This window comes from Macaca nemestrina, chromosome 5, assembly GCF_043159975.1.
Source record: "Macaca nemestrina isolate mMacNem1 chromosome 5, mMacNem.hap1, whole genome shotgun sequence".
NCBI lineage: Eukaryota > Metazoa > Chordata > Mammalia > Primates > Cercopithecidae > Macaca > Macaca nemestrina.
In genome coordinates, this window is record NC_092129.1 from 28,917,549 (window position 1) to 28,941,986 (window position 24,438).

At 35.3% G+C, this 24,438-nt stretch overlaps 1 protein-coding gene across 10 annotated transcripts in view; it reads left to right on the forward strand.

Moving 5' to 3' along the window:
- Positions 1-24,438, forward strand: part of LOC105465543 (sodium/potassium transporting ATPase interacting 2) — a 1,022,956-nt gene that overhangs the window by 491,412 nt on the left and 507,106 nt on the right. For all 10 annotated transcript variants that reach the window (XM_071095949.1, XM_071095948.1, XM_071095950.1 and 7 more), the window contains one exon: positions 2,051-2,188. In XM_071095949.1, coding sequence (XP_070952050.1) covers positions 2,051-2,188 — 138 coding nt within the window. The remainder of the gene's footprint in view (positions 1-2,050; positions 2,189-24,438) is intronic.

Consider the following 24,438-nt stretch of genomic DNA (forward strand, 5'->3'; position numbering starts at 1 on the left):
TTCTGCCATAACAAGAACCCAATAAATGTTGACATAATTTCACTTCAGTTTTGCGGACTTAGTTAGTATATTGTCATCTCTATATTTTTATAATTAACAATAGGACTGCTATTTGCTTTCATAACTGGTGCATTTATTGAGCTATTTCCCATGGTTAGACTGATGTGTTTCATCCTCTATACTTTTGCCCTGATGTGTCCCCATAGTTATGATGCTCCAAATTTATAGAGTTTAGATGTTTCTTGCTGTTGGTTTACATTCGTATTTACTATTTATTCATAAGATAAGGAGGAGAGGGTTCTATGTTGAAATGAACTTTTATATAGAAAATTAGCAATCATGTTCGTAGAACTACTTAGTTTTTGGTACCATTCACAGATTCTAACTTGGCATATGTAATACTGCCTAATGTCACAAATGGGTCTCATTTCTACAAAATGTTAACTATATGAGAAAGTTGAAGGAATGGCTCATCAGAAGATAATTCAGGTTTATAAGGCTTAAGTGATATTCAGGTCCTATGGTGGTCTGTGTTGATTAAGGAGTAAGAATATTGCATTCCACTATCCACTATTGAGACTCTGATGAGTATCATGGCTTTAGCATAGGGTATAACAAATCAAGATTCTTCTGTTTTTTTAATTACGTCAAAGATGCAGTGAGAATTAAGATTTGACTAAGTTGGACTGTGACTGCTACAACCATTACATGGTGCCTAGTGTGCCTCAGAAAATAGAGGTGTCATGAATTTATTTTCTCTTTCAATGCCTGATGGGAAAACGTGCTACTCAGCTAAAGAACTGCAGTGGGAATAATGATCATTCAAGACGTCTTCAAACTGAGCTACAGATATTTAATTTAAAAGCACGTTGCCTGTTTTGAGTCAGTATTTCCTTCTGACAAGAAATATCATTAAAGCATAGTGATGTTAGGAACTTAGGGATTTTTAAATCATCATTTTCCTTGAAAACCTAGCTGAATAAAATATTGAATCTTGGTATGCAGCATCAAGTCCTTTTACAATGTTTTTCTCTGAACAGAGAGTTTATTATCATCCCCCCTGAAGGCAGGCAGGAGGAATAAAGCCAACATTCTACTTTACTTTGTTGGATCTGATGAGATGCTTGCTAGCTCCCCAGATCTCACTTGGGGATGTAAAATGGTACTTCCTGACTACCCACTAATCTCGGTTCGTTGTTATTGTTGGTTAGTTGGTTGGTTTTGTTTTTCTCCTCTCACTGCTTAGATTTTTATATGTCTTAGTTATAGCCGTGAGCACAGATGAAAGTAGTATAATTTAAATCGACTTAAGTGTCTTGCTTTTATAATAGGGATGCCTGATTTTTGTTTTTGTTTTTCATTGTTCTAATTTTCTTTTAGCGCCCTTCTTTTACCTGATAACCAGATATGACAAAACATCATATTTGATTTATAACACAACACTATTAGGACTAGAAGGACCCTACACACCACATCAAAGTCCTTCATTTTACAGATGAGGACCGGGCACCCAGAGAAGGGAGATGACTTATGTAAGCCACTTCAGCTACTTAGTGGCAGATCCACATCCAGAAATCTTTGTCTTGCTAAAGAGTTCTTGCTACAAGTCTTGCTAAAGATTTATTTTTCCTCCACATCAAACTTCCTTTGTTCTATGCTCAACTTATATAATGACGTTTGAACAGATCTAGCAACAAACTCTTTATGTGGACTCCCCTGACTTGCTGGTTGATGACTTCAAATGTTTGACAGTGCACATGACAATATAATTTATCCTGTGACTGCAAAGACGTCATCTTGTGAATACTGCTTGATTCCTCCACAAACTTATCCCTGAAAATCTTGTAGGTGTCTATAGATCCACAGCTTCCATAGTGTTCCTTTGAAAAAAACCTGAAAATGTCATTCTCACTGTCAGTTGAAGACAAATGCCAGATTGGTAACACAGTTATAATTGCTAATTATGTTATTAATAATTTTATCCTTTTTACTTCTCACCACTCTGCTGTTTCTCACAAACTGATCTATCCGTCCTGTTTTGCTATTCCAGGTTTGTGTGCTGGAGAGGCAAATATTTGACTTCCTTGGATATCAGTGGGCACCTATCCTGGCAAATTTTGTACATATTATTATCGTCATTCTTGGTTTGTTTGGAACTATTCAATATAGACCTCGTTACATAACAGGAGTAAGTACCTTTTCTGCCTTTTAAAAATCTTATTGAACTAGAGAATGATGTGCAAACTCCAAATGCCTTGAAAACTTATGTGTATAATCTATCTTAAAGATGTAGATACTCTCTTTTAAGTACCAAAATAAAAGTGTTTATTTTTATAGTTTCAGATTCCATCAACAGTAATTGAAAATGTCAGCTTTAAAGCACTTGATAGTGAGTGTAATCAGATTGAATTCTCATAATTTGTACTTTCAGCAAATAGTCTCATAATTACAAGCCAAACTGTGTTTCTATATTTCTAAATTATAAAGTCATGCTTTCTGGTTTAACAGATTTTAATGAGAATTTTTTCTCATTTTAAATAATCATATTTTATACACTGAATAAAAGAGTTTAAAATCAATAGAAATGAACAGATACTATTGATGTGAAAATATTAACGCATATTAGGGCTAATATTTGGCATATGAGAAAGCCAGAATAATCTGGACAGTTGCTTCTGTGCTCTCCGTAATTCTCTTTTTGGCTCAGAGGAAGTATTTTGCATTCGCACTCAAGTTAAACTTACTTAACATAAAAGTGAAATCCAACTGTGTTGCAGTTACTATGGGAACCATAACTTAGGGTTGCTTTTTTTTTTTTAAACTTTTGTATGTGCCTCAGATCTAAGCTACTGCTCTTCATTACTGTACATTTTTTTTCTTTTTAGTTTCATCATTTTTTCTATTTCTTCTATTTTTGACAAAGGAAATGTCTATAGGCATTTATTTAAAATTGTAAAGCAGGTTTGTGGTAAAAGCATGTATATAAGATAGTACAGTGAAAGTTCTGCCTTGTTCAACAACCAGCAGACCTTCTCATGTTTTATGAAAGCGTCCTCATTAAAGATGCCCCCCACACACACACATGACCTGTTCTCTCTGTCATATAGAACCCAGACAAAGCTCATTGGTACAGAGCCAGGCAATGTGTTGGTGGCTGGAACCAAAGGAGCCACTGTTGGGCTAAGGAAAAATGAGAAGCCCATTGTCCTTGCCTCCAGGTGTACGCCCAGACCCCAGTGCATGTCACCACAGAGGCTAGGTAGCCATCTAAATCTTGTAAAAGTGGGAGGAGTTCTGTTGCAGGGTGAACTTTTTTAATGCACAAGATATGATAGTATTGTCCTTTTTCTTCTATGAATCGTAATTTGATACAGTGTAGGAGGGTTGTACAGTGGTTGAGAATGAGTCCTCTGAAGTCATAATATCAGGATTGAAATCTTGGATCTGCCCAATTCTGTGTGACTTTAGACAACTTCACCTCACCAATCTTTAATTTTCTTATCTTTAAAATGAAAGTAGTCATTACATTAAATCATAATGATTTAGTTAATTGATATATTATTAGCCATTATATGAAAAAATTGATTAATTTACCTTTCTTCTTTTATTAGACTTTGAGGTTTCTTCATGGTTTTATTCTTATAAATAATGGTTGCTCTGAATATCATTATATAAATATTTCATCTTTATTTCTGATAAATTTCTTGAGATAAAATCTAGATGTGACCCAAAATATTTGAACTACTGAAAAACTCAGAGGCTAATTTTGAGGAGTAAGGGGAATGTTCTATGAAATGTCCTTAGCACCATGCTTGGCATTTAAAAAGTCCCTAATAAATATTAGCTATAATATTTTCGTTTTTATTATTATTATTTAAAAATAATACTAACATGTGTAGCATAGCAATAAGCTGAAAGGAAATTTAAAATAAAGCAAGGTGTTCTAGATATTGGATGGACTATTTCTGTCCCTTTTATTCTAAGATGCTACAATGCAGAAAAAAAAAAATAGTGGGCTTTCCATGTATCAAATTATAATCTCATTCCTTTGAATAAAGACATACCACAGATCTTTCAATACTGGCTACTTTCTCTGGCATGGGGTAAGAGTTATGATGCCAAGGGAAAACACCTTTAAATTGTTAGAAGTTTTGTTTACTGAAACTATTAGACACAACCTGAACTCTTTGTAAGGTCTTAACAGTGAATTTCAGAGCCTTGATTTCATCTTGATCGGTAACATCACTGTGAATTTGGATTTTTCTTGAGACAATGTCTTTGGAAATCTTTTGCTGGTGGGAGATGATGTAAATAATCAACTTTTTTTTTCCAACTCGTAAGTCCTGGGTTGGAAATATATCCTCTAAATTCTCCTTGAAAATCTTTCTTTAGCTCATTTCTCTCTGGCTATATCATGCTGTCTGTGGCTAAAAGATGACAAATAGCATTGTCATCTTTTGTTGCTTGGAAATCCCCTTAACCAGACCCATAAACTCATAGGTGTATTTTCTATCTTTCCAGTTATTAAAGACAATAGCTAAGATAATTGTTCTGGCAGTAAATTCCATGAGTCTTCTTTTCTCTAGTCCTCAAAAACAATTTCCTCTCTCCACTCAGAGTCTCCTTGCTGCCCTCCTGGCGTTACTTGCCTCCTTATCTCAAAACCAGCACTGCGTGTTTTAGGTTTAAGTATCACTGACTTTCTGGTACCAATTTCTGTTCTTGGTATCTATGTCTGTGTAACTTCTGTGCAACAAACTACAGTTGACCCTTGAACAATGTCACGATTAAGGGCACCAAACCCCCCACACAGCCAAAAATCTGCTTATAACTTTCTACTCCTCAAAAACTTAACTCCAGTAAACTACCATTGGTTGAAAACCTTACTGATAAATAGTTGATTACCACGTATTTAATATGTTATATGTGTTATATACTGTATTCTTGCAATAGTGTAAAGAAAAGAAAATGTTACTAAAGGAAGTCATAAGGAAAATATATTTACTATTGATTAAATGGAAAATGATCATTAAAATTGTCTTCATCCTCTAACGATGTAGACCTTTATAATTTTTATATTTGCCACATTTTCTATGTAATATTTTTACATTATAAAATAGCTTGATATAAAATATAAAATAATTTGATACAAAAATAAGAAAGCATTTCTTGACTTCATGACTGAAGGTTAACATTTTTGCATATTTCCTTTGTGTATATACAAATGAAACTTGTCTGTGTATGCTATATATCCAAATACGTCTTAAATTTACATTGAACATTGTATCAAACAATTTAAAAATTAATATGACTATTTCATTGTTTCTTTAAGTCTTTAATGTTATACATTATACGATTTTCATATGTTTCTATTATATTAAATAATTCCCTATAATCATTTCCATCAAAAACACTCTCATATTTTTTTGTGAATCATACCTTAGGAGAAATACCTAAGTATAATCAAATAATATGAAAAATTTTAAGGCTTTTACTATATAATTCACAATAACCTATCCAAAATTATTTTACTGAATTATCCTCCTACCAGTGTACAGTGGAGTCGATTTCATTGCACTCTTGCTAACCCTGTGTATTATCTGTCCTCATAGTTGTTAATTTGATAGAAGAAAATATGTCATTTTCATTTTTAATTGTATTTCTAATCTTAGTGAGGTAGAATTTTTCATATGTTCATTACCCATTTTTATTTTCTGTTTGGGGAATTGTCTTTGTGTGTGTGTGTGTGTGTGTGTGTGTGTGTGTGTGTGTGTGTGTGTGTGTGTTTGTGTGAGATGAGTTTCGTGCTTGCCGCCCAGGCTAGAGTGCAATGGCACAGTCTCCACTCACTGCAACCTCCACCTCTCAGGTTCAAGCAATTCTCCTGCCTCAGCCTCCCAAGTACCTGGGACTACAGGCATGTGGCACCATGCCCGGCTCATTTTTGTATTTTTTTAGTACAGACGGGGTTTCACCATGTTAGCCAGACTGATCTCGAACTCCTGACCTCATGATCTGCCCACCTTGGTCTCCCAAAGTGCTGGGATTACAGGTGTGAGCCACTGTGCCCAGCCGGGAATTTGTCTTTTGGTGTTCTTTGCTAATTTTTTGCCCTTCTGTCTTAGTGTTTATTGTAATTTATGTAGGTAATTTAATAAAGACATTTACCTTTAAAACATCATAAAGCTTCATTTTGATATTTATTATGTTTTTCTTAGTAAAGTTAACTCTCTTTCCATTTGTGATATTTTCCACTGCTTTTAAGATTATTAAATTCAAATACCATTTTGAAAAATATAAGTCTTCGTTATCCTTAGGTCTAATTTTACTAACACAAAAAGGCAGGTTTTCTGATATTGAGACTGAGAGCATTTGCTATATTTGAAGAACTTCAAATTATTGATGGGACATTTTATTTAATTGATCTTCCCTCCCCCACAAAAAAAAAGTATGTCGACATTCTCTCAAACCATTGAGCTTGCAACAACAAATAAATGAGAGTATTGGTAATGATTTTTGTTTTCTTCATTCATCTTCTTTTTCATAGTAGCAAAGAAAAAAAGATTAAAAATTTAAAACAGATAATTGGAACAAGAACTCATTAGTACCATTGAGAGCCTCTGGCACTTTGCAGAATATAATATGCTGAAGGAAAATGAAATAGATGTTTTCAGGTCCAAGCAAAGGAAACTGAAGCCAGAATTTATAGAAAGAATCAATCTTGTATTATTCTCAACCACATCAAATCCCAGAAAACAATTCATAAATAAATATATACAATGGCTCCCAGGAAAGTATTATTTTACATCATAAATGGAATTATGTAATGGATCATCATTTGGGGAAGTAGAATGTGATTTGGGATATCCAGTGTTTATTAGTTAATGACAAAATAATGTTAAGGAGCTGCACTGGCGCTAAGGAGCTGCTTTAGGTTGTCTAAAATAATCTGAAGAATATGTAGGTTCCTATCCATTAAAGCCACAGCAACTTTCTCAGTGATATTACCAAAAACAAATGTTGCTGTGTAACATATCAAAAAAAAATTATTTCTCCCCTGCTTTCTTCCTTCCTTCTTTCCTTTCTTCCAAACTCAGTCTCCAAACTAGAAAAAAAAAAAAAAAATTCAAAACAGCTGAAAATCTATTATTCAAATTTTATAAACAGGAGAGTATACTAAAATCACAGTAATATTTGTAAGAATCATTTCTTGTTTCTTACCAATTTCATCACCAATTTGTCTTTCTTGACAAATTCTATAACTCTCACATTAACTTGACACAACTTTTGTTCAAACTCATATAGAAAGGAAATAGTAGTGTTAGGAGGTTGACACAGGTACTCCTGACAACCAAGATCTCCTTGTAACCAACACACTGAACTGCTTCTTAGGGGCACAGTTCAGAGACCCAAATCTATCTGATAAATGAACAAAGATGTTGTTAAGTTGTGGGCCAATTTAAAATTCATTATAGCACTTGTGAATTCCAGAGGATTTAGATTTGAAGTTGTGGTCTGCCTCTCCCATGTGAAAGATTATGTTTTTAGCTCCTTAGTTAATGAGAAAATAGCCTCATATCTCAAGAGTTTAGAACAGAAAACTCTTAGTGATGGATATTTTATTCATGCGGGAAAACAATAACACAAACTGTCTTTAATTTCTAGTAACAGTGAATTAGAACGGTGTGTTGTTCTTTTTCTATAGCATCCAGCTTTTTGATGGTGATTTTATATATATGCACATGTACACATTCATCTATACAATATAAATTATATCTAATATCCATTATAATGATATGTTAAGGACAAATAATCTATTTCTACATTTGCTATTTGTAAAGAGTTTCAAATAATTGATGGGAGAATTTATTTCTATGTAATTGAATAAAATACTCAAATCATATTGGAAATACAAAAGACCTAGGAAACACAAATATAGACATACATGCATACATATTATTGTGTCTAATGATAAATCTTTCTGTGACACCAACTTAGAATACAATAACTAATTCTAAAATCAAATGAAGGAGAAATATTGGGATTGGTTTCCTGTTTTGTTACTGAAAAAGCAAGAGGTTAAATTAATGTGGTTAAAGCTGATTTGATGAAGCAAGTCTACGATGGTTAGAAACAGAAGCCAATACACATGAATCTCCATTTTTTGTGTTCTAAGAATCGTAAACTCTAAGACTCATAATAACCCTGCTTAGTATTCCAAAATAATAAAAAGTAAATATTTATTTTAGTTCATATTTTAAAGTTTTGAATGGTATTTTCTGATTAATGCTGAACACTGAACTTCTGTTCACCAATTTAGGCCACTCTTTGTTTTACTACTTTTTTTTTTAATGTGACACATATGGTAGTTGGTGACTGTTGATTTCTAGATTGAGATACATCCTCCCTCTCCCCAGTGAGACAAGGTCAGCTTCAGACAAAGCATCACCTGCTTTGACTTCCTTGACTTCGCTTTTTCTAGAGGCAACGTGGTAAAGAAAAGGATCCCCATGACATCCTGGCCAAAGCATGGGGCCACAGGGTGACTGGAGCACCAAAGACAAAGACAAGATTCATTTTGTAAAAAGATTATGACATGGCAACTTGAGAAATCAATAGACACCTTAGTGGTTCTGTATAAGCAAAGAATTGTGTACTCAATTTGCATGGGGGAAAAAAATACTAAACTTCTTGAATTTACTATTTGCTGATGACTGCCATGATTTGATTTTTAATTTTTCATGGAACTCAGGTCTCCATAGAGACTATCACCAACAGCAACAAATTGGGAGCACTATGCCCATTTTCCAGGTCATATGCTTTTCTACAACTAATAATGTTTCCTCCCTAAAAATTTTTGCACCCCTACAAGTCATTTCTAAGAAGTCATTAATCTATGTTCCAGTAGTTTTTTTGCCACCTTTATTCGGTTTTTCTAGGAGAAAAAAATATCTGAAAGAAAACTTATTGCAGCTACAGCATTAACAAATGCATGCTTTCTATGTTCAGGACAGAAAATCAATGTAGATTAGAGATGAAGAGACTTGAGATAGTAGTAAATTAACAATACTTCTAATGACTTAGAGTAGTTGTGAAAATAAGTCTTTTCCCATAAGCCTGGAAGGGAGGGAGGAAAAAAAAAAAAAAAAACACATCATTACAAGTTTAATGTATTTAGCCTGTAGTCCTAAAATAAATGTAATAATGCAACATTGCAAATGCAATTTATTCTCAAAAGAATGTGTTCCCTTGGGGAAATGTGGGCCATTTATTCTACAAGAAGGTACTTTGTGCTCTCATTTTGGTGTTAGGCTATGACTAAAGATTTGTAGGATGTGGTACATATAAATAATTACATTTGACAGTCTAGATTCACTTTTTTAAATCATCTAATTTTGAAAATGAATTTTGAAGAAAAGATACATTGTGATATGTATTAGTTTCTTTTTCTAAAATAAAAAAATCAGATTAATTTACGTAGGTTTTTTTTAATCAAAAAGTAAAATTGGGCTTATAATAAAATCAAACTTCCTTTCCATATTCTTCTCCAGCTGTTTCTAATCTCTTTGTAGTTCTTCTGGGGTTACCTCGGAAGTGTGTGTGTGTGCGTGTGTGTGTGTGTGTTGCTAATTGTTGATTTTTCAGCTTTAGACAGTATCTAATAACGACCTGCCCCAAATCATTTGGTCTAATTTATTTCTGAATTATACATTGTTTTTACAAGTTTTCTTTCCCGTCTGAAGTTTCTGATTACCTTTTTTTTTTTTTTTTTGTAAGAAACAAAACAGGCCTTGCTTAACTGTATCCGAAATACATTTCCAATTCCTGTGCATTCTATTGCTTGATATTCAATGTTTTAATTTTTGAAATCTGTTGCTTTACTATTTGAATTTAATCCAGTCCCTTTATATTTGACTATGACTATCTGTAGCTTTTTGTTTTTAATGCAATGTTCTTCCTCCCTGGAGATTTCTCTTAGTACTCTGTCATTTTGCTCCTATGTGAACTGTTTGCTCTCAAGCCCGATTATACATCTATCTCTCCCTTCTTCTGAATTTGATTCACGCTTTCTTAAATTCCATCTATTGTCTCTTTGGTATTTTTCAAACAACTTCCTGAAAAAGCATGTTTGTGAGATAAACTTTCTGAGTTTTATCTGTCTCATGACAGAGAATGACTTTATTCTACCTTTACACTTGAGTACTAGTTTGGCCAGGTGCAGAATTCAGGGTTGAAAATCATTTTTTTCTTAGAACACTGAAGTAATTGTTCACAATCTAAGAAGCAGTGTTACTGATGGCCAGTCTGATATTAATCTGTAAATAACTTTAAAAGAAGTGCTTGAGATGTTCATTTTATTCTTGTTGTCTTGGCATTTCAAAATGGCATGTCTAAATGTGAACCTATTTAAAAATTGTGTAGTCTTTTTATTTATTTAAACACTTATAGAAGACTTTGTTGTGGCTTAGAAAATCATATCCAATGTATCGCAATTTTGAATTAAAAGAGTAGCCTCAAGGTCTCTCTGACCTTCCTTCTTCCTCTGTCTCTAGATCCTCTTTCCCAAAGCACCAAGAGGCCCTTTTTCTTAAGTTCACTTGTCTAACTGAGGTAAGTTCTTCCAAAAGAAATGCAATTGTCTTGAAACCCCTCCCTAGGAATCTCATCAAGCAACCAGGGAAGATTAATCACTGGAGAGGAGATTAAATGTCATCCGCATACCCAGACAGCCTATCACTTATTCTTCTGGACCTGCTTTTATTACCTGAGAAGCTTTATCTGCATAATAAAACAGCCTTTGTTCATCCTGTGGTTCCTCCTTTTTTCTCTCCCTTAACTTGTCACCACCTCCCCTAAAAGCCCTCAAGCCCCCCTATTCCTTTATGCTATAAAAACTTGAAACATCTGGCTCCTCCTTTGAGTTTTATATTTTGTGTGAGTCTCATGAGCTTAAATAATGAGTATGCCTTTTCTCGTGTTTATCTATTGTCAGTTTATGTCAGCAGACTCAGTTGTCAAAACTTCAGAGGGAAAGTTTGAACCTCCCTACACCTTCAATTCTGGAATTTGCATGTGTCATTTTGTTGATTCTCTATGTTTTTCAACATTTGCCTTTGCTATGCTATCCCCAGGTAATTTCATTTAACAGTTATTTTATATTATAGTTAATTTATGTATGAAAAATCTCCTTGTTTTCCCCAGAGAGATAAAACCCTGGCTGGTTCTAAAAGTGGTAAAGGGTTATTGCTGTTTTCCAGCTCACTTTTCCTACTGACCGTCGGTCATATGTTTCTTGCCCAAGTCTCCAGAATATACAAAATTCTCCCTAGCAGTCTAGCATTTTTTTGTCTCTTCCTCCTCCATACATATTATAGACTGGCAATTGTTTCATTCTGTTTATTAATCAATATCTATCTCTTGGTCTTCCTCTTCAGGCAATTAGTTGAAATCTCTTTGTTGCTAATGTTTTATTACTAATAGTTGTAGGACTATATTTGTTGTATGCTCCGTTTGCTTTTTTAAACCAAAAGTGTAACAATAACTATTAGATTGCATTAAGTATGTTTTACTTTGGTGCAATGAAAGCTAAGCAGATGACATTTTTTTTTTTTTTTTTTTTTTTTTGAGACAGAATCTTACCCTGTCTCCCAGGCTGGAGTGCAGTGGCGCGATCTCAGCTCACTGCAACTTCCACCTCCCAGGTTCAAGTGATTTTCCTGCCTCAGCCTCCCTAGTAGCTGAGACTACAGGTGCCCACCACCACACCTGGCTAAGTTTTGTATTTTTAGTAGAGATGGAGTTTCACCATATTAGCCAGGATGGTCTCAAACTCCGGACCTTGTGATTCTCGCCCCTCAGCCTCCCAAAGTGCTGGGATTACAGGCGTGAGCCACCACTCAAACTGACATTGTTATACACGGTATGGAAACTGTTTGCCTATTATATGGTAAGCACAATGCTATGGGTATACCATCGTAAGAAAGCCTCCAGATGTTTACATTTTAACAGAGGAGGAAACAAATATTTAATCAAGTGAATGCAATACTTTTCAGATGGACTATGCTAGAAGTAGTATGTAGAGACTAAATCAAAGTACTCAAATACTCAGGTTAGGCAAGTTAACTGGGATTGGGGGATCCCGGAGGGAGGGCAGGATGATTGAAGAGGTGCTTTATGGAGAATATGACCCGTAAGCTGTGATTTAGAGGATAAGTAGGATTAAATACATCACTGGAAAGACAGGAAGAGGGGAAATTCCAGGCAGAAGCACACAAAGGTAACAACAAAGGCAAAAAGCACTGAAGTGTTAAAAATATAGTTGTATTTTTATTAATTTATATTAGAGTGTCATGGTTGCTACACAGGGGCTTGTTGGAAGATAAGACTAAATATGTAGGCAGGAACCAGATTGGAAAACATCACTTGACCATACTAAATTATTTATATGGGGCATTTATCCAAAAATTGGAGAGTTTTATATAGGAAATGGTTCTGAGCTGCTAGCATCCTAGAGGGAAGAAGAGATGTAAAGACATATGTTATAGATATTTTTTGAGAAGAGACAGGCTAATGGTGAGGCCACGCACCAAGACAAGGAATAAAACAAGGGGAACTATTGAGGAAAATGTTCAAAAGTTGTTTTAGACTTGTCAGTTTTTTATTAGTCATATATGTGTGACCAAATAGGGCTGTGTCCTCATTCCTTTATGGACTGTTTCCTAATAACTTGATACTACTTTTAGATAAAAACAGCAAATATTTTTGTATATGTAGATGACATGATTTTATCATAAGCTAAAAGTGTCATTGATGAGTGTCTGTATTAGATGCCTGGTATGTTAAGTAATTAGTAGCAAAAATGTAATAATACCATTCAATTTTTCTACAATGATAGTGTTTGGGGGGAAAGCCTCCAACATTTTACTAGCTTATATTTAGTTACTCTATACACAGAAATATCTAATATAATTACTTAGATGTGCATTTTGCAACCAATTTATTTTATAAAGTACAGTAGACAGAGTCATGGCATTCTGTTTTTTTATGACTAAAGATGGAATTTGAGTATGTGCACCCAAAACAATTCTCTGGTTTAAAATCAATTGCAGCAAATGTTTGTGTTGGTGGAATTTGTGGGACATTGATTGTCCTTTGTTGATTGGCAAGAGAAAACCCAGTATTTTCTCTAAAAAGAATCATGATCCTAGTATTGCACTTCATTATCCTGTCTATGTGGAAATGGGGGTGTGTGTTTTTTGTTGTTGTTTTTTTTGTTTTTTTTTTTTTTTTTTTTTTTAATCAGGCACAAATCTTATCTGACTCCTCAGCTCCTGGTGTCATTCCAAACATCAGCTAACTGCCCACTGAAGCCCATGAGCCTCTATATAACCAGTATGAGAGACTATCTGCCTTTGTAGCACTTTTTTTTTCTTTTTTTTTTTTTTTTTGAGATGAAGTCTTGCCCTGTTGCCCAGGTTGTAGTGCAGTGGTGCAATCTTGGCTCACTCAACCTCGGCCTCTCCAGTTCAAGCAATTTTCCTGCCTCAGCCTCGCAAGTAGTTGGGATAACAATCATGCACCACTACACTAGGCTGATTTTTCTGTTTTTAGTAGAGACAGGGTTTCAGCATATTGGTCAGGCTGGTCTGGAACTCCTGACCTCAAGTGATCCGCCCTCCTGGGTCTCCCAAAGTGTTGGGATTACGCGCGTGAGCCACTATACCCGGCCATAGCACTTTTTGGTAAAGCATCAAAATTACTGCCACTTGATGTGACTGGAAAGGGGTCCAGACCCAGACCCCAAGAAACGGTTCTTGGATCTCGTGCAAGAAAGACTTCAGGGTGAGTCCATAGAATAAAGTGAAAGCAAGGTTATTTAAGAAAGTAGAGGAATAAAGAATGGCTGGCTACTCCACAGACAGAGCAGCCCCGAGGGCTCCTGGTTGCCCATTTTTATGGTTATTTCTTGATTATATGCTAAATAAAGGGTGGAATATTCATGCCTCCCCTTTTAGGACCATATATGGTAACTTCCTAACGTTGCCACGGCATTTGTAAACTGTCATGGCACTGGTGGGAGTGTCAGAGTGAGAACGACCAGATGTCACTCTTGGTTTTGGTGGGTTTTAGCTGGCTTCTTTACTGCAATCTGTTTTATTAGCAAAGTCTTCATGACCTGTATCTTGTGCTGACCTCCTATCTCATCCTGTGACTTAAAATGCCTAGCCATCTGGAAATGCAACCCCATAGATTTCAGGGTCATTTTACCCAGCTCCTGTTCAAGATGGAGTTGCTCTGGTTCAAAGGCCTTTTTCATTGATACTTATCAAAAGTTCAATTAAGAAAAATGGTATTTATGGAGAATTGCTTACAAGATAAGAGGTTCATATATTCTGCCAGACCCTAATGTATCCTAGGCAGACTTTCATCCCTATACTTTGTCAGTTTAGTGTTGGCAGTGTGTGTGTGTTTTTTTTTTTTTTAACTACTGAAATGTATTTTATTAATGTTATTAAACTATATTGAGTGATTTTATAAGAAACACACTTATGATATTTATTTATTTATTATGAAGATTTAGTTGAAAGTATTGCTTTAAATAGGTGCACAAGAAAAAAATCTACCTCTTGTCTGAATCCTGAAACTAGTGATACTTTCCTTGTGCATTAGGTTGATCTAACAGCAATAGCAAATATCTCAGTCAACTTCCCGAATTTAAATGAAAAGACTTTTTAGCACTCTGCTACTTACTGTGTTATTGCTATTAGTATTCAGTAAATGGTCTTTACTATATTTAAGTAGTTTCCTTCAATTATTAAGAATAGCTAATAATATTTTATTACATATCTTTGAAGCTATATGCTAATATATCTTTTAAAAATTTTTGGATGCATTGAATTAGATTAATAAGTGTTCTGATATTAATTTAACTTTCCATTACTACACTATACCTTATTTGTTTGTAATATGTTATTCTTTTCTTTGATTGCTATATTCAACTTTTACTATTTTTAATTACTTTTTTGCATCTTTATTAAAAATGCAATTAATTTATAGCTTTTTACTTGTAATATTTTTAAAATTATGCAGCCCTAAGAAAATAAATTGGGAAAACTTTTTTCTGTGGTATAGAATAATTCAAATAGGATTGAAACTATAAATGTTCTTAGAACTCATCTATGAAACCATCTAGTCCTGATACTTTCATGAATGGTAGCTATCTAATTATCTTTCCAATCTTTTCTACAATAATTCATCTTTTTGAATTTTCCACTTCTTGCATGATTTTGGTGATATAAATTTCATCAGAGCATGTATTTTCTAGAGCATTTGTTTCATATTATTGTCATAGTTTTATTTCAAATTCCGTTGCTCTTTTCAGAATTTCTTTGATATCACTGGGCTGGTCTTTTTTTGCATACCTTTTTTTGCTCATTTCATGTATTAATATCTCGTAAGAGAAAAGTGACAACAGATAATATCAAAACATCTCATTTCTACTTTTTTTCCATTTTCTCTCATTCCAAGGTAATGGGAAGAGGCAAGTAGGCACCATTTCCAGGATATTTGCTAATTTTTATAATTTTTATGGCAATGAGTGTAGCAAACTGATAATGTGAATCAATGAATTTTTTTAGTTTAGTTTCTTGGTATAATGTCTTAGTCTTTTTAATGTTGCTATAGCACAATACCTGAGATTGGATAATTTGTTTATTTATTTGTTTTAAAAAATGTTTATTTTAGCTCTACGTACTAGAGTCTGGGAAGTCCATGATAGGGTGGCTGTATCTGGACAGCTACGGGTGAGAACTCAGTTCTGTGTCATAACATGGCGGAGAAGTAGAAGGGGAACTGGGAGCATGTGAGAGGAGCAAAATAGTAGGGGCGGCCTCACTTTATAACAATCTGCTCTAGTAGTAACTCATCCAGTACCCAGCGAGTGAGAACTTACTGATTCCCTTGAGAATTAACCCAGTTCCATAAGAGCAGCATTGATCCCTCTCAGTGACCTAATCACCTTGGATAGGCCCAACCTACCAACACCCATTCATAGCACATAATCTGTTTGACAAACAATAATTATAAACAATTATTTTTAAAGATTTTGATTGCAAAAGGGTTTCGGCTTCATGTTAATTCTGAAATTGATTAAAGACTTTCATCGACCACATCAGCAAAATTGACACTACATAAAGAAAGTCTTTGGTAGCTGTAATTACTATAAAACCCCTTTTGTATACTATTTATTTCAAAATAAATCTTTCCTTGTAAGTATATAAGCAATACTCTGAAGTTGACCTTTCAGAGGTTTTATGAATTGTTTTATTTGCAGGATGCTTTGTGATTGCCCAGCTGACTCTTTAAGGAAATAGTTGTCATTTTCCTGGTCATCTCTCTGTTGTATTTGTAGACATCTTGTCAGTGGTTTTTGGAAATGTTGACTCACCTGGGAACTCCATGCACAATAAGACGTTATCTACACCCCACAGTTAAACTTCTGTTTGACTAGACCTGTCATTTTCTGAAACACAGTGGAATCGATTTTTTTCTTCATATTTTTTTCTTTTAAAGATACCAGTTATGTTTATGGAATTTTATAAAAGAAATGTTTGACTGCAAGTATCAAACTTATTTTTATCTAGAATTCATTTTTATGGGGGTGTCATGCAGTGAAAATTTGATATGTCTGTACCCAAAGATTTCCTTTGAAAGTGAAGTAACTACCATTTTATAGTACGGTAAAATTGGAATTATGAGATGCCTTATTTTAATTCTCTTCTTGTTTTGAAAGGTTAGTGTTTGATAGGGAGTTTCAGTGCTTACATTTACACTTAAAGTTACATTTTCAGAGTAGTTTGTGTCAAGAATTTATAATGGAACAAAACTATAATTTGGCATACTTTTCATTCTATCTTCTAAAACCTTTGTGTTGTCTTCTTTCTCCTTGTTCTTTTCTTCTTCTTACCATTATTATTTTATTTTTCTTATTTTAATGCAAGAAATTTAGTCAAAGGCATGAGAAACTGTGTGAATACTTTGAGGGGTCTGTAGCATAGTGTTGTTTAGCTGACAGTTTAGTAAAACTAAGACAAACAGGCCCATAGCTGCAGGTTAGTCTAGAGTAATGGCTTGAACCTGCTTTTTATTATTGCTTGTTTACATCATATAGAATAAATGCTGACACTGGCTGCTGTGAGGAAGAAACTCACTGATTAGGAAGGAAATTAAAAAACATAAGCCAGTTTGAAAAATCCTAATTTTATTTAAGGAGAAATTAGTATCATTTGTAATCTCTGCTATGCCCTACTACTATTGATTCATTAGGGTTGAAAGTGAATGGATTTCAGTAAGCCAGACAGAACATTTCTTTCAGATATCTGATATCAAAACAATTCTCAGGGTGTAATATAACTGTTTTCTGAACTAAAACATACATAATGCTCTTGGAAATGTTTTCAAAAATTGTATTTCTTTTAACCAAGTCAACTTCGCAGTTTGAACTCACCTTTACTCTTCTCCATAAAATACTAAAAATAAGTGAGACTTCAGGGAACATATGCCAGTTTGTCAATCTGGTGATACCTTCTCTCTTGTAACCACTGCTACATCCTTCATTATAGTAAAAAGACTATCTCGATGAATAACATCACTGTTTATGTATAAAGAACAGTACAATTCTATTTTTAAAATTATAAATTTAAAAAAATTTAACTCTTCTGTTTTAGTTAAATAATGTATAATCCCTCCAAAATTGCATTCTCTTTCACATTGGATGCAAATTTCTTCATGGTTAAGCCTCTATTCAGCTTTCACTTCTCCTTGTATATTAGAGTATAATGAACACAGTTTTTCTATGCTAGTTTGCTTTGAGTTATAATAGGATATGTACGGAATAAAAGTATAAAATTGAGGTTTATAAAGCAAGAAATGATGGCATAAATGGAGTTGCTAGAGGAAAAATTTCTCAGTTATGTTTTATTTCAAAACATCTTTGATGACCTTATTTTATTTGATAGTTATGGAAATTATTTTACATAACTGGTTCTAATATTTTCCCCACCTTATTTTATGTAGCTAGGTATATACAAATAAATGTCCAAGCAGAAATTATTATATTACAATTTCATTTACGAGAATGTTTATGAGTTCAGATATTCTTTGGAAACATGCAATACTTTCATAAAATGAGGAATGTAAAACTTATGCAATTAAAAATTGCATTGAAAACCAGATTATATAGATGTGGGAGAATGGTGTACAAAACGTTCTAGAAAGATAACATAGACTCCATACAAGGGGACCACATCAAAATTCCTATTATTTCCATGTTTTCCAATGTGATCTGTGGATAAGCTCTGGGGCAGTGAAGTAGTTTTAAATTAATTTCAAAATTTCACAGAGATATTAGGAGCAATTAAAATCAAGAAAATAGGAATTGTTTAAGATAAAAGCATTCAATTAAGACCCAGAACCTTTACTGGGCTTCTTTCTGTGCCTGCTTCTTTAGCGTTGTACATCGCACACATGGACACACATAAAAAAGTAGTGCCTATTTAGGCACAAAGTCCTTCGCCATGTGTTTTGGACTAGATCAGTCAAACCAGCACTAAGACACTGAGGCAGCTTCCTTCTCTCAGATTCCTGTACAGTCTGCAGAACCATGAGCATTTGCTCTCTCATAAATGATACACAGCTTTCACTAGACGATGATTAAAACCAGAAAATAATAAGAATTACCATGATGACTAGTATGTCATAGAATTATGAAAATTTTTATACATACAGTTGATCCCTGAACAACATAGGGGTTAGGGATGCTGACCCAAACACAGTCAAAAATCTGCGTATAAGTTTTGACTCCCCAAAATCTTAACTACTAATAGTCTATTATTTATTGGAAGCCTTACTGATAACAAAAACAATTGATTAATTAAAACATATTTTGTATCTGACATGTATTATATACCGTATTCTTACAACAAAGCAAGCTAGAGAAAATATTAAGAAAATAATAAGAATAGAAAACATATTTACTATTATGTAAAAGTGGATCATTATAAAGATCTTTATGCGCATCATCTTCATGTTGAGTAGGCTGAAGAAAAGAAGAGGGGTTGATCTTGCTGTCTCAGGAGTGGCAGAGGCAGAAAAGGTGTAAACTAGTTCCCCTGCCCCTTGTGGCTCTCAGGTGGGCCGCAGCACCATACTGCTCTTCCTTCCTCTCCCTGGATCACACCACTCTTCTAGTCAGTTCTGATGGCGAACCTGGTTACCTTGGTTGCTGGTGAAGGATTCACATGCTTATTATGGTTCTTTTCGTTGGGAGCTTCTGAACTGAGCTGTTTCGAGTCAGCCATCTTGGTCCCGCCCCCGTCAGTAATTTTTAAAGCCATGACTTTCTCCGTGTTGTTATGTGGAACAAAATTGGGCATTTGGGAAGAAATCACCAGTTGTTCATAATTTAAATCAGTTCTTCTCTAAAACCTTCAAAATTTCATAAGTTGAGGTCCCAGAATCTGAGGCTAAAAACCTGACTCTATCAATGAAATGTGTTAATGCATCCACTTTTATACAAGTCAAATAAACTCTTTACTTTGGTATCTTCTTCACACCAGTTATTAGTTGTGAGTATGGAATGAAAGCTTAATATAAAATATTGAGTGTCTTGCACAAGTAGACTCTCAAATGTTTTCTACTATGTTAATAACTTTCACTTCTTTGTCTATTTCAACATGATCCTTGGTCATGTTTTACTGAAACTCAATAGTAAGAACACATCATCTAGGAGTCAAAATATTTCTAAACTAAGAGATAATCAAAATTACTTAGATATTTTTCTGAATAGGGTTTCAGGACTCTTTTAGCGGAACTTTTTAAAAAATGTTTTTTATGTATCATCTTCTCACAAATCTCTATAACCATGTTTTGTGTAGCAATAGACCTGTTTTCTTCTTTATCTCCTTCTATTTTTAATGTTTCCATTATGATTTTCAGCTTTCATGGCTCAGCAGAAAAAGGTCCACTACTTTTTCAAACCTTACTTGTTGTCATGATTCGAATTACTAGGAATGAAACATTTTCAATCTGACACTGAAAAGTAAGATAAATGACGTGTGGTTGGAAACTGCTGTGCTAAAGATGTTCCAAAATGTCCATTGTTCACTATTTCCATAATTTACCTGTCAACAGTTCTATTTATTTGGGGATTATTTTTGTGGGTTATTGTCTATACTCAGGCATAGATGATAATGCCACACACATTCATCTGGGATAAACAGAACTATAAATAACATATAATTTTAAATATAGAATGACAAAGATCCCAGAAAAGCAGTCTCTCGCCTTCTGCGAACTCAGCAGATAATGCATGAATTGGTAATGCTTGGAAGGACAGAAGACCCGTGTCTATTATCAGTGGGGATGCTGTCGTTAAACCACTTTAGAACAGCACAGCAAATGGTTTCATGTAAGGGCTGCTACAGGACTTGAGTGAAGCCCTCAGAGAACAGTGTGGTTTTAGCCTGCCCAGGGATAATGATGTACCAAGGAGATCTCCACAGTAACCATGTGTGGTAGCTTGTGGATAGGCTTTGTCCTCACTAAAGAAATAATCTTACATTTAATGACTAAGCATTTTAATCCACTTAAATGTTTTTAGATCAAATTGATTCTTAAGGCATGGGAATTCACTGCCCTGACAGGCAGAAGGAGGCACTGATGCTCTGTTACATCTGGAAAATGCCTGTAGGGAGTCTACTACTACTCAGATAATCCACAGCTTCTTTCTGAAGGACAAGAAAAGAAAGAAGCAGCAGTCACAACAGCAGAAACAGTAACAATGTAAGAGATCTCAGAATATCAGTCCTTAGAAGACACATATGAGGAAACTGCAGAAACAAAATTGTAATAAACATAATTTATAAAATTCACTTTGGAAATCACTTAGATTTTTACGAATTGCCTATCACTTCTAATTTGGAGACTGAAACTGATAAAAACTCAGGCCTTTTAGACTGTTACTGGACTCTAGAGTTTGTTTTTCCACTGAGATGTATTTTTCCTACATTTTCTCAAAATCAGATCACTGCTCTAAGAAAAATGATTTTTTTTAAAGGGTGGTATTACTAAATGTAGCCTTTCCTTGATGATTCATGATGTAAATTGTTATTATTGCAATAAGTAAGATAAAAACATTTATTTGAAATAATAAAGAAAATGTTTCTATGTCTTAAAAATAACATTGTCATAGACATTAGTATGCATATGTGCAAAATTCCATGACCTTTCTTCAATTTTTTCCCCTGAAGTATGCATTGCCCCTTCTTTTCTAGTTCTGCTTCTGTTTTCTATTATCCTATGTTTTTCTATTCTGAATAAGTACAAAATTTAATTAGACTGAATTTGATTATTCACTGAAATCTTGCCTATGAAAATGTATAGAAATGTTTAATTTAAAAGTGTCACTTAACAATGAGGAGTGTTGTACTGTGTTGAATAATCTGTTTCACATTTCTTTCCGAGTATGAGTGATGTTTCACATTATATCACATGGCAGAGAGAATTCAAAACTTGTTCTATTGTTGCTGTGTGTATGACTGGCATATCTCAAACCAGCTTTCCAGAGGCAGAGCTGGGTGACCCAGCATCACCTGGAAATGTCACCAACAAATGTTGGCGGAATGGTTGAGAGAGATGATATTTAAAATTCTTTCCAACCCCCAAATCCTCTTTATATGGTTTGTCTGTGTCCCCACCCAAATCTCATCTTGAATTGTAATAATCCCCATGTGTCAAGTGGGGGGCCAGGTGGGGACAATTGAATCATGGGGGTCATTTCCCCTATACTGTCCTGATAGTAGTGAATAAGTCTCAAAGACTTCATCGTTTTAAAAATGGGAGTATTCCTGCACAAGCTCTCTCTTTGCCTGCTGCCACCCATGTAACACATGACTTGCTCCTCCTTGTCTTCTGCCATGATTGTGAGACCTCCCCAGCCATGTGGAACTGTGAGTCAATTAAACCTCTTTCCAGTATTAATTACCCAGTCTCGGGTATGTCTTTACTAGCAGCCTGACAATGGACTAATACAGTAAATTGGTACCAGTAGAGTGAGATGCTGCTCTAGAGATACCAGAAAATGTGGAAGTAACTTTGGAACAGGGTAACAGGCAGAGTCTGGAACAGTTCGGAAGTCTCAGAAGAAGATAGGAAAATGTGGGAAAGTTTGGAACTTCCTTGAGACTTGCTGAATGGCTTTGACCAAAATACTGACAGTTTTATGGACCAGAAGGTCCTGGCTGAGGTGGTCTCAGATGAAGAGGAGGAGCTTGTTGGGAACTGGAGCAAAGGTAACTCTTGTTATGCTTTAGCAAAGACACCACTGGCATTTTGCCCCTGCCCTAGAAATCTGTGAAACTTTTAAATTGAAAGAGATGATTTAGGGTATCTGGCAGAAGAAATTTCTAAGTGGCAAAGTGTTCAAGAGAAAGGAGAGCATAAAAATTTGAAAAATTTGCAGCCTGATGATGCAGTGGGAAAGAAAAACCCATTTTGGGGGTAGAAATTCAAGCCTGCTGTAGAAATTTGCAAAAGTAACAAGGAGCCAAATGCTAATCACCAAGACAATGCAGAAAATGTCTCCAGGGCATGTCAGAGACCTTTGCAGCAGCCCCTCCCATCACAGGCCCTGAGGCCTCAGAAGGAAAACTGGTTTCCTGGCCCAGTCTAGGGCCCCACTCCTGTGTGCCACCTAGGGACTTGCTGACCTACATCCCAGCCACTCTAGCTGTGGCTAAAAGGGGCCAAGGTAAAACTTGAGCCATGGCTTCACAGGGTGCAAGCCCAAAGCCTTGGCAGCTTCCATATAGTGTTGAGCCTACGGGTGCACAGAAGAATTGAGGTTTGGGAACCGCTGCCTAGATTTCAGAGGATGTACGGAAATGCCTGGATGTCCAGGCAGAGGTATCCTGCAGGGGCAGACCCCTCATGGGAAACCTCTGCTAGGGCAGTGCAGAAGGGAAATGTGTGGTGGAAGCCCCCACAGAGTCCCCACTGGGGCACTGCCTAGTGGAGCTGTGAGAAGGCCACCATCCTCCAGACCCCACAATGGTAGACCCACTGACAACTTGCACTGTGTACCTAGAAAAGCTGCAGACACTCAACGCCAGCCCCTAAAGGCAGCTAGGAGGGGTGCTGTACCCTGCAGAGCCACAGAGTCAGAGCTGCCCAAGAATGAGAACCCACTTATTGTATCAGCATGACCTGGATGTGAGACATGGAATCAAAAGAGATCATTTTGGAGCTTTCAAATTTGACTGCCTCATTGGATTTCAGACTTCCATGGGGCCTGTAGCCCCTTCATTTTGGCCAATTTCTTTCATTTGGAATGGGCATATTAACCCAATGCCTGTACTCCCATTTTACCTAACTTGCTTTTGATTTTACAGGCTCATAGGCAGAAGGGACTTGCCTTGTCTCAGGTGAGACTTTGGACTGTGGACTTTTGAGTTAATGCTGAAATGAGTTAATACTTTGGGGCACTGTTGGTTTTGAAATGTGAGGACCTGAGTTTTGGGAGGGGCTGAGGTAGAATGATATGGTTTAGCTGTGTCCCCAACCAAATCTCACCTTGATATGTAATAATCCCCATGTGTCAAGGGTGGGGCCAGGTAGGGATAACTGAATCATGGGGGCCACTTCCCCCATTCTGTTCTGGTGGTAGTGAATAATTCTCACAAGATCTTATGTTTCTATAACGGGAGTTCCCCTGCACAGGCTCTCTTGTCTGCTGTCACGTAAGACGTGACTTTGCTCCTCCTTCACCTTCCGACTTGACTATGAGGCCTCCCCAGCCATGTGAAACTGTGAGTCAGTTAAACCTCTTTCCTTTATAAATTACTCACTCATAGGTATGTCTTTATTAGCTGTGTGAGAACAGACTAATACAGTAATCTCATTCTTAGATTTCTAGGTATTGAGTGGTTTTTACAAGTATTGAAAGTTTTCCTCCATGACACAGACAATCCATTTTAAATATTACAATAAAGACTTCCTTGTTAATCATTCTTCAGTTATAATATGGTTTTTAAAATTTTTGAGTATGCTAATATGTCAACATGGGTAACATTTTTAAAATTTTTCTTATCTGGTGGATGCTCATTTTATTTAAACTAAGCTATCCTATCTTTGATTTTTGCATATTAAGTTTCTTATACTATCTTCAGGTGAAAACTAATTAAAGCAAAACAGAAATAAATAATTATCTGCCATGTTCCAGGCACTTTGGTATGTAAAAGGTATGCAGTATATAAAATATCATCTTGAAAGGGCTCACACAACAAATAAATAGTAAGCTTGTGTACATTACTGGAAAAAGAAAACTTAGAAGAAACATCCAAGGCTGTCTCATGAATCAATGAAGACACTGTAGAGAAGATA